General features: G+C 38.9%; 1 protein-coding gene across 1 annotated transcript in view; it reads left to right on the plus strand.

Annotated features, from left to right (window-relative positions):
* Nucleotides 1–10656: 10656 nt before the first annotated feature.
* Nucleotides 10657–11692, plus strand: part of TTC39C (tetratricopeptide repeat domain 39C) — a 26028-nt gene continuing 24992 nt past the window's right edge. Inside the window, exon 1 of the mRNA XM_005418287.2 lies at nucleotides 10657–10705. Within this exon, the coding sequence (XP_005418344.1) occupies nucleotides 10673–10705 (33 nt within the window). The 5' untranslated portion in view covers nucleotides 10657–10672. The remainder of the gene's footprint in view (nucleotides 10706–11692) is intronic.

Here is an 11692-nt window from a genome sequence, read left to right on the forward strand (position 1 = left end):
GGCGCGCAGGGGGCGCGGGCAGCCTCGCCCTGCCCGGCCCCTCAGAGAGGGAAGGGTCGGTGCTGCCGGTCACTGCCTCGGGATGGGACACGCGTGTTTCACAGAATCACAGGGTGGGTCAGGTTGGAAGGGGCCGCAGTGGGTCCAACCACCCAGCTCAAGTAGGGTTATCCTAGAGCACATGGCACAAGATTGTCCCCACACCGTTGTTGAATATCTCCAATGAGGGAGACTCTACAAGCTCTCTGAGCAGTCTGTTCCCATGCAGGGTCACCCACCCACGCAGTAAAGAAGCTTCTCTTCATGTTATGATGGAACTTTTTGTGCATCAGTTTCTGCCCATTGCCTCATGTCCTACTGCTTAGGGCCACCGAGGAGAGCCTGGCTCCATCCTCTTTGACACCCTCCCTTTGGATATTTATACACATTGACGAGGTCCTCTCTCAGTCATCTCTTCTCAAGGCTGAAGAGGCGCAGCTCCCTCAGCCTTTGCTCGTAAGGGAGGTGTTCCAGTCCTCAGTCTTCCTCGTTGCCTTCTGTTGGACCCCCTTTAGGAGCTCCATAGCTCCTTTGTACTCAGGGAGCTAGAACAGGGCACTTCAGATATGCCCCGACTTCACCAGGGCTGAGTAGAGGGGCAGGATCACATCCCTCAACCTCTGGCACTGCTCTCCCTAATGCATCCCAGGATTCTTGGCCACAAGGGCTTGGGGGTGATGTGTGGTGTGCTGTGGTGGGGGGTGTCTGGCGCCTTGTTGGAGGGATGGAGAAGGGCTGAGCAGGGGTCCCTCGGTAGCGCTGTCTGCATGTGGCTGTCGTGTATGTGTAAACACACACATCGTGTGGCTGGAGATGTGTCCTGGGGGGTTTTTGCTCTGGTGCTCGTGTGTGGTCTGACGCGGTCTTCAGCGTGCAACATAGATAGCAACAAAAGGTCTGTGAGTGCTGCTGTGATTATCTTTGGGCTGTAAGATTACATTCATAATCCCCACATACATCATGTCTATGTTTCTGCGTTAAGTAGGCATCTGGCAGGAGCTGCATTAGTGCAGCTGTGTAAGTCAGGCTTAAAGAAAAGGTTGCCCCTACCTGTCCTTGCTTCTTTTCTTAGGAGTAATGTCTTCCACTTGAGCTTGAGCTGCTGTAATTGCACATACATTCTAAATAATTGATGTGCACTATCGTGCTGTTGTCTGTATGATTAAAAAAGACTTTGGTTGACTTAAAATAGAACTTCATAGTGATGATGTACTTATGTATTTAAATCTTGTTTACAGAAAGGATGGTTGGAAGTGGAGTGCAGGGATTGAGACACATTAAGAACATTTTGCTTAATAAGAGCAGCAAAGGAATAACGCTTTGTGTACCTGCAACAGGTTAATATTAAATGTGTCATTTTTGTCTCTCATACCAGTATACACAAAATGTGTCATTTTGTATATACTGGTATGTTACACAAAATACTGTTGTGTAGAACTAACTGGAATATTGCAGGTGACAAGCAAGGTCCAATTCTGCATTCCTCACATGCATAAGCATGAAGTCCGCCTCTTAGCCCAGCACTGCCAAGACCACCACTAAACCCTGTCTGTAATTGCCATGTCTACGTCATGTGAAGTTGCACCCTATGAGTTACTTCTTAACTATTTCTTTCTTTTGAAGCTCTCAGTTGTTCTGTGTGTCTAAGGAACCTGTTGGTTTTGGTTGCGTGCTTTTGTGTTGTGTAATTTTTTTAAGGTGCCAGTTAAGGAATACTCAGTGTGGTTTCCTCTCCTCCACTTTCGCTTGTGCTCTGCCATTGCTTTCTCTCACTAGTGTGAATCTGGAAGTAGTCTAGGAATTCTAAATACGTGATGCTTCTTACATTTTAAAGTAGTACTAGGGAGTAAAATTGTTAAGATTCCTGTTCTCAAAATGCAGTTTAATCCTCTCTTGAAAGGGTGAATAATGATTTCTTCTGCAAATTTATCTTGGTTATCTGGAATATTTTATTACTAAAGATATCTTAAATGCAGAAACTTGCCAATCTTTTTTGCCAGGTGCAGGCTTTTCTTTGTTTGATTTTATCAAGAAATGCCTTTTGAGTTCAGTGTACTTTCTGATTGTGGCTTTTAAAAACCCCCTGCAAGGAGTAGGTAGGAATCCCTTCATAAGAGTAATAGTTCATGGTTCATAAATTGATAATTGCTCTCTTGGGCGTGAGATTTTCAGAGTAATTTAAAAACCTTGTCCTTCATCCCAAAATTTGTAGCAGGTTTCCTCTTGCTTTGAACTAATAAACCCCTACTGAATTGGAGAGAGGATGCAGCAAATTAAGCTCAACTTCTATAAACCTGAATTCTGGAGACATTTGCAGCGAGGCCCACTTGTTTTTCCCAAGAGTTTTTGGTTCTGTGCTTGTCTTGAATGTGTTCTTTTTGCAAGGACTTCAGCTATTGTATGTTTGCTTGCATGCAGTCTTAATGATTGTGTTTTTGTAGGTGTGTGCTTGAAATTATGCAGTAGGATGGGTTTATCCTAAATGGGGCTGATAAGCCAAACAAGGAGCATTTAGAAGCTCTCCATAATGTAGTATCAGTGTTTGTAATTAATGGTACTAGATGTCAAAGATGTCTGATGGCATGCAGCTTTTTTAACTTGACATGAGTGTGTGTTGTCTGTATTTCAGGTGACCTTTCTCGTAGAAAGTGTTAATTTTAAACTCCTGCCTATGCAGGTAGTTTAGCTCTGTTTCAGAAGCTTAGCAGTTATTAATGAATTGTAGAAGTGAAGAATGGAGATACTCAGCAGAACTTCCATTTCAGTAACCACATCACTTAAACTACCTAAGACCATTTCTTAGAAACTGGTGGTTTTGATTCTGTTCTTTGTTACTTCAGTTTTAAATTCATTTGCCACCTGAAAGTTCTTGTGAAGAATTCAAATTAATGCTTCTGTCTTTATGGGACAACAGGCAACCTTGTCTCTAAAACACGCAGTATGTGTTTTTCTTTGCTCTTCTGCATTTTTGCATCTTCCAGAAAGTATTGAATGTTGAACCACAGTGTTCCTTTTCCTCTTGTAGCTTTGAGGATTTCTAAGCATATAAGAAAGAAACTGTCAAAAGAAAGCTGACTGCTGAGCCTAAAGTCAATTACATTTGAAAGCTGGTCGTAATGCAGTCCTTGAGGAAACCAGGTTTGAAATTGCAGCTATGCTTCATACACATATCCACACCAGTACAGTCTTGCCTATTAAGAGTTACGGTACTTTGAAGTTATGTGCCACGGAATCATGATTTCTGTATTGGACATAGGAGAGTGGTGTTTTGTCCTCTGGTGGTTACAGCTCATATACACATCTATAGAGGGTCTGAAGAAGATGAATATTCAGTTATGTGCCAGATACAACATGTAGTTGGAATTTCATTGACTATCACACTAAAGCACTTAATGGTTCATCAGGTATTGTTTGGGAGTATTGTTGTTTTAAATTATGCTTGAGGGAAGATAGTAAGGTTTGAAAAATCATCTACATGTAGCATGTATATGCATATGCTTTTTCATGAGTTTATTTTTTTTTCTAAGTCCAGATCCTTTACCTGCTGGTGGTGATGACATTCTGATCATGAATCACATACCAGTGGATGTGGTATTTTTGTAGATCTTTACTAGACAGCACCACTGTCCTTAGTGCTTGTAGCCATGCTGGGTTCCTTCCGTGCTAACTCATATTTGAAACTGTCAGATATCAATCTTTGTATTCAGCTTGAACAGTGCTGACTCTGTCCTAGTTCTCATCAGTTTAAACTTTTGAGTGTCTATGGAAGCTGCAAGAGGTATGGAGGTTAACCAAGGACATAGTGAAGATGGAGCCCTCAAGCATCAGGATGATACTGGTTTGGTGAGCCACCCTGACACTAGAAGGAATGCTGAACTGGAATATTCTTTTTCCTGTTGTAGCTTTGTGGATTTCTAGACATATAAGAAGGAAAGAAACTGTCAAAATAACTTATTTTTTGCTGATTCTTCGTTTCTTAAGAGCATTTGCAATTCAAAAATCGCAATTTAAAAACTTCCTCCAGCTAAGAGAAGACTGTGTTAAATAAAGCCAGGAGTTTTTCACTGAATGTTGACTCACAACATACAACAATGTAACAACATGTAACAAATGTAACCATTTACATTTTGATAATGTAAATTGTCAAATTAGAGTGTCCTGAGTTAGAAGGGGCTCATTATGATCAATTTATTGAACACCTGGCCCTGCACAGGACAACTCCAAGAGTTACCCTATATGCCTGTGACCATTGTCTAAAACACTTTTTGAGCTCTGTCAGGCTTGATGCTATGACCACTTCCCTGAGGAGCCTGTTCCAGAGCTCAAGCACCCTCTGGGTGAAAAACCTTTTCCTATACCTAACCTAAACCTCCCCTGATGCACCTTCATGCCATTCCCTTGAGTCCTGTCGCTGGTCTTGAGTGAGAAGAGATCAGTGTCTGCCTCTCCTCTTCCCCTCAAGTTGTAGGCTGCAGTGAGAACTCCTCTCTGTCTCCTCCAGTCTGCAGAAGCCAAGTGACCTCAGCTGCTCTTCATACAACTTCCCCTCAACGCCCTTCACCACCACCTTTGTGGCCCTCCTTTGGATGCTGTTTGATGGCCTTGTGTCTTTCTTACATTGTGGCATCTAAAACACAAGCCGAGGCTGCCCCAGTGCAGAGCAGACAATTGCATCCTTTGACTGGATGACAACTCTGTGCCTGATGCACCCCAGAACACATGGTTGGCCCTCTTGGCTGCCAGGGCATAATCATAAGATCAGGGCTATTATCTCACAAGAAATCCAGCAATCTTCTGTCTCCTACCCAAGAGACATTTGACTCTGCGTGAATGATTTTAACATTGAGAAGGCTGGAAAAATTTCCAACTTCCATCTTAATGGAAAGATAAATGGTACAAAATGACAAGTAAAATGTATACAGTAAGGTCATATCCACAGAAGAAATTGAAGATTATATAGAGAAATGTGATTATAAGACAAAATGTGTAAAGGTTTAAAGAATGGGGCTAGCATAGAAAAACATGATGCTCAGCCTGCCAGGGTAAAGCAGAATGTGGAGAACTGGAAACTGGTGCAAATGGGAAAAAGCTTACTATGGTTGCTTAAAAACCCTGAAATTAATTTAAAGGTAACATGCTACATCATGTGTTTTAACAGGCACACAAAGTTAGTGATGGACCAGAAGTCCATTATGAATAGGCATTTGAACCTCATATTACCAACTTAAAAAGCTCTGTGGCCCAAAATACTTTTGATCCAAATGCAAGTTGAGGCAAGGTGACATTAAGCCAGCATTGATCAATAGGTGGATTATGACCTATGTATGGGCTGTCTAACCACTGCTGAAATTCTTGCTTATATACCTCAGCAAAGGAACCTTAAGAGCAAAACAAGTGATTTAGTAGATGCTGCAGCATCTACTAAATCAAGATAAGGCCAGCAGAGCGGAAGCTGATGTCAGTTGGTTGGGCACAGGATGATAGCATCTGGATTGGCAGCGTGAGAATAAATTGTGAGTGCCCTGCTAGCAACCCTGTGTGCTTTTGTTTGTTGCAGCCATGGGCAGAGGAGCAGCTGCTAGATGGATGTATAGAAAAGGGAGTTATTTGTAAGGGAAGTGATTTTTTTAGTAGCAGTATTCTAAATGTGTACTCCAGTGAGGTGAGATTTCATTGCTCAGTGCCAGGCAGAGTAATAGTAATAACGATGCACATCAAACCAGCATCAGTTTTCTGGCTATTTGGATAGATTAGAAATAATTTAAGCATTCTGCAGTTTAAATCTTCCAGGAGCTGGGTATGCAGAGATGATCACTTTTGTGGTCTTCTTGACAGAGACAGAGGGGATGTTGCCAGAGGAAGTGGTAGAAAGAGTAGTGGGAGGCTGAGAGATCTGTTTGTCATATGGAGCAGTAGCTGATGGCTAGAAGTCCAAGAGAAGATGACAGAAAACTAAACTAAAATCTGGGTTTATAACTCAGAGGTTAGAAGTCAGGTTTGGAGATGGCAGAAGAGGTGTGATAGTAAGCAGATCTTACTAATTAATTCTGTGAAAGATGCAAATGCTTTAAAGACCTTTTACTCACGTTAGTGCACCCACTCATTGATCTGCTGCTTCTAGTAAAATATTTCAGGCTGTTGTAATAGGATAGATACGTTTGTGTTTTAATCTACGTCAGGATTTTTGAGGTATTAAAGAAGTTACATGATGTCATTTAAGCTGCTGTAGTTGGTCGTGGAAAGTGATTTTGGTCAGATTGGAAAAAAAAGGTTTTGCTTAAGTCCCCAATTCTGACAGATTTAGAGAGTGCTAGTGGAGAGTTAGTACAAATCTGCTGATATAACTAGCTTGTCTCTCACCTTTGTAACTAGTTTTCAAATTAAACATACAATTGAAAATTCTTCTCCTAATCTCCAGTGTTTTGATGTTGTGTGTCTAAAGTTCACAGCCTGAAGTTAGAGCAAAACAATCTCCTGTTAATTTGCAGGAGGACAAAAGATATTGGATAAAAACAGTATAGAGCAGGGCCATAGAATTATTTTTATATTCCTGAATTTCTCTTCTGGTTGTGTGTTCCTAGTAAAAATATAAATGTATGCTGAGGGTTCATTTAACAAAACAAATTTGGGCTGATTATGAAATGTAAACTAAACCTAGATCTGATATTTGCAGTTCTCAATGTGACATAATGCTGTAATGCTTCCATGACACTTTTATTACCATGGGTATTTAATTTACCAGTATTGGATGAGAGGTGTACATACATGACTCTGTCATGTTTGTAGTCTCACAAACAATTTCTAGAACACATTTTAAAATAATCTGTGATGGAATAATGACCAAAGGATTTGTATGTTGTTGCAGTAAATTCCTTACCTTTCTATTTACATATTTTATGCCTTGTTTTAAAATATTCAGTTCCTGCTTCTATATTTATCTGTGAACTTAGATGAATTATGCCATTTTGCTTTATTCTTTCACTTTGTGGACAGAATTAATTAGTTTTGTTTCAACCTGAGCATCACTCTCAGCATGATGGCTGGAATTCTTGATGGACTGTGGTTGAAGTAGCAATGACTAGAAAAACACTGATGAAGTGTTGGCAAGTTAATTACATTACTCTAAATTTAAACCTGAGCTACAATGTAGTAGCTTTAGAAGCTGATGTGAAGAAGTGAAATACTGTCTTGGAAATAGCTGTAGAAAAAAAAAGAAGAAAATATTGAGAAGTAATTGATTTTTTGTTTGTTTGTTTTTATGTGCTTCAGTTCTGATGTATTTTTTAATTGTGAAACTGGGCCGTATTATCTCAGCATTATTAAACCAAAGCTTAAACCCCCTGAATGTTATCATCATGTGTGAAAATGGGGCATAATGGACACCTTTCTTCTGAAAGTGAGTTAATACCTTAAATATATGCTATGAAATGAGGCAAATCAATCAGGGTTTTTTGGGAGAAGCAATGTCTTGTGTAATGCTAGTTTATGTGTCTGGAAGAAAGTTCTACTTCAGTGCTCTTAAGTTTTTGACATAAGTTTAGTTACAGATGCCAACTTTATTGATATGTAGGACCTTTTACTGTGGTATCTTGCAGTAATGGTGTTAATAACATAGTTTCTTATTAAAAAAAATACCTTATGAGTCCTAGTTTCCCAGGTGAAGTGCAAACTGTGTTTTACAAAATATGTCTGGAGACTGATTCTTTTAATCCCCTTTCATCTTTGAGCTAATTATAAGTCTTGAGATTTTTCTCTACCTAATGGAGGTTTTTGCTTTCAAAGTCATGAGGACAACTTGGGTAGTGCAGTGTCCCAGTGTTAATTTGTATGCGGTTCCATAGCTCCTGTCAGCATTGATGCAGCCCTTGGTTTGCTGTTAATATCTTCTCAAGTGCTGCCTCATTTTTTTGTTTCTTAACAACTTTAGAGTTGTCTGTCAAATAGGATGAAACTTCATGTCTGAAGGTCACTTACAAGGAGCTTGAGCTTTCTGTGGGATTGTGTTTTTCCCAGAAACCTACTGTCATCATTAGTCACACCTCAGTTTTTACTGGGACAGTACTGTGCCATTTGAAACTTTCCTAGCTCTCAAGGAAAAGATGAGTTTAAACTGTTGAAGAGTTTATCAGTCAACATAATACTCACAAAGACTGAGCACATAACATGGTTGTTGTTTAAAATTGTATTTTAAATACTGAAATTACCTCACTAAATGATCTTCCATAAAGCTGCAATTATTGTTTCTACCCAGTGACTATGTAGGAATGTGCTAGAAGTGTTCCTTATTTTCCTTAGTGATGACACAAACTCTGTGTGGGGGACTCCTACAGTAAAGTTTTGATGTTTTGATTGCCAAACTCCATGGTCTCAACAGAACCATCTCCCAGACACAGGATAATATTATGCATCGTGTTTCCTTGCTTCAGGGTCCTTTTGTGCTGCAGCCCATATGTGCTGTAATGGCAATGCTTTTTATAGATTGAGTGAGTGAAAGTTAAAAAGAACTGATCTGTGGCATTTACCTCATGTATTATAGCTACTGATAATTTCAGAATGGAATAATAAGGTGACTCTTGATTTTTTTGTTGTTTCATCTTTGATCATGGGGGATGAATTGGGAACAGAAGTAGCAGTGAGTGTCAAGAGTGCCAGTGTGGAAGCAGTTTTGAAAGGTCAGATGAAAAAGCTAAGTATGTACTTGGGGGAAAAACTCAACTGTACTCAGACAAATATACATTGGAATACTTGGGCAAATTTTCATTGCTTCAGTCTGTTTTGTACTCTTTAAAGAACAGTTGGCTCTCCACTGTAGTTAACTGTCTCAGTTTTTAACATTAATGTTTTTTAACCCCCCAGAACTGTTTATCTTCTGTGTAAGTGGGTCTGAGGAAACACAAAAACAAAACATTTGCTTTATTTCTGAGCTTCTTTGAAATGTGATGTAAATGCAGCTTCGTACTTACAGACATAAAAACGATCTGTGGTGTTGTGCTGATCTGTTCTGCAGTTTTAGATCAGTTGGGTGTTGACAATGCAGGTGTGACCTTGGAATGTGTGGTGAAGGTTGTGCTGGGAGTATGGTGGTAGGACTGGCTGCTGGGTGGTCCCACATACCTCGTGAGTTGAGAAAGGGATTGCTCCATGTGCCCTTTGGAGCAGGGGTTCATGCTGGAAGTGCCAGCTGCAGCAAGTGCAGTTTGTGTGGCTGATTGCTGCTGCCCTGTGGAACACAGCTGCTGGGAGAACACAGTCCAGGTACTGAGAAGCAGAGACATTTGCTGGCAGCTGTTCTCTGTTGCCTGCTATCAAAGGGGGAGGTACTCAACCTATTTTTCCTTTGGAAAAAATAATGGGAAAATGTGACAAGTTGTTTTGATCTTACATTTAGGTGTATATACAGAATTGAGCAGTGTGTATAAAAAGGGAAGGTTTTTCCTGTTGCACCATACTTTGTTTGTCTTCCGTTTTTCTTTCTCATTATTCTTGTTCATGGTCTTGCTTTTAGATATTTATGCTAAATCAAAAGTGAGAAGAGATGTGTGTGGGGGAAACATTGCTGACTGCTTCTTTAAAAAATGCAAAACACCAAACAGCCAAACTACTCTTGTATTGTATAATATGGGTTCACTACAGGAAATTTGTGTTTTAGCAATATACTTCTTTGTGTTTTTCAAGTACCTCTGCTATTTTAAAACTCTGCTTTAATATAATGCTTGTAAAATAAAGTTGAAAACAAATTGGGTGCTTTACTGTAGCAATATATGTTTCTGTAGCCCAAATTATGCTTCTTAAATCCTGGAAGTCTGTGTTTTTATATAACCTGGCATGGCAGCCCACCACTGAACAATGTGAATCACTGGTACCACTGAGGTCCTGATGTTTTTTTGTGTTTTTTTTTTTTAACTGCCTTCTGTGTAGCATTACTGTAGCCTCATGAAACCTGTCTGATATATCACCAGGGTTTTGGTTGCCTGAATTTTTTGATCTAGCTGTATCTCACCCTTGGAAATAGGCCTGTGAACAGAATAGGTTGAAGCATCTTAAAGCTGATCCACACAGGGTAGAAAGATAAGGATTCTGAGCTTGAAACAAAACAGCTGCAAAACTATAAGCCTTTTAAGAACCTTGTATTACAACAACTTCATTATGTAGTAGATGCATTTTTTTAATGGGTAGGTTAACTTAAATTCATAGAAACAGTTGGAAATGGAACTCTCTTAATAGAACCAGTTAACATTTGTCTTGTAGGACAAAATTGTAGTGGTGAATTACAAGAGGAGAGTAGGATTGGCAGATTTTTAATGTTTTGTAGCTTTTTCTTTTGACCTGAACTGAATGTATTTTGATGGCAGTGGCTTCTCTTAAAATATGTAATTAAAATATGCTGCATTGTAATACCGAAAAGTTACTTTTGTAAGATATATTCAGTATAGTAAAATATATGGAGCTTTTGGTTTTCTGTTTCCATTATGTTTTACAGATATCTTTGTAACTTGATACAAAACACCCACCAAGACTTATTTGCAAACATACAAGCTAAACTCAAGGAATTCAATATGGATCCTTCTTACAGGAAATATGTACAAATATAGTAACTATTTTTTGTTTTCTTTACAGAAACCATAGCCCATTAATGAGTTTTGGAGCCAGTTTTGTCAGTTTTTTGGTGAGTAGATAAGAGCAGAGAGTATACATCTCTTGGGGTTCATGGCTGTATGGGCATATATGTGTTCATAATACTCTTAATTTTTTTCCCTTTTTCTGTGACTATTTTTTTCAAAGTTTATAGATTAAACATAGCTGGAGAATGAGGCATTATGCTATGTAAAGCTTGTTTACCCATATGGTTTAAATAGAAAGTAAAGGTTCTGCTATTCAGCTTAAATGTATTAAATATTTATGTGTTCCATTAACAGAGCCATAATAAAAAGTTCTCTTAAGTGAACAGTGGAGTTATTTATTTATTTGATTAAAATAGAACTCATGAATGCCTGTTTTTCTGGTAATTTTTGCTATTGAAGATTTCTCCATCCATACTTCTGGGTGAAAGTTGTTAATTCAGTCCATTCACATTGCGTTCATTTTGGATAGATGAGAACTGAGAAGATGGATTTACTAAAAAGTCATAGTGAACAAATTAGGTTTGTTAAATGCTTTTTTTTTTATAACATATTAGGAATTATAATGCCATGTATAAAAACTGAGCAGGTGTATTAGAAAGTGTTTGGATCTTGTTTTTTAGACTGTCTTTATTCTGACTTTGCTGCTTCGTCTTAGATCTCATGAGAAATTATCTATGGTAATATTCTTGTGAAAGACAGAATTTACTATAATATGCCAGAAATACATGATGTGTGAATGAAATAAATATGAATTCTCTCTAGTATGCAATATGGAAAAATACACTGGTTAGCAAACCTCCTGGGGCATATGCTTCCTTTTAAGTCTGTGTAGAAGAGAAAGGAAAGAGAGAATCTCTCAGGCTTGCTTATCTGAATTGATGTGCTGAACCAGTGCAGCATCAGAGGATCTTGAAAGTATCTTGCTTAGCTGCTGTTCTAAATATAGCAGCAGCACTTGGTGTGCCTGTGTCATTCAGAGCTTTTGTTTAATAAGCTCCAAGAAAAGAAGTTACTTGTCCTGAATTTTTTTT

This window comes from Geospiza fortis, unplaced genomic scaffold (genome assembly GCF_000277835.1).
Source record: "Geospiza fortis unplaced genomic scaffold, GeoFor_1.0 scaffold53, whole genome shotgun sequence".
Classification (NCBI taxonomy): domain Eukaryota; kingdom Metazoa; phylum Chordata; class Aves; order Passeriformes; family Thraupidae; genus Geospiza; species Geospiza fortis.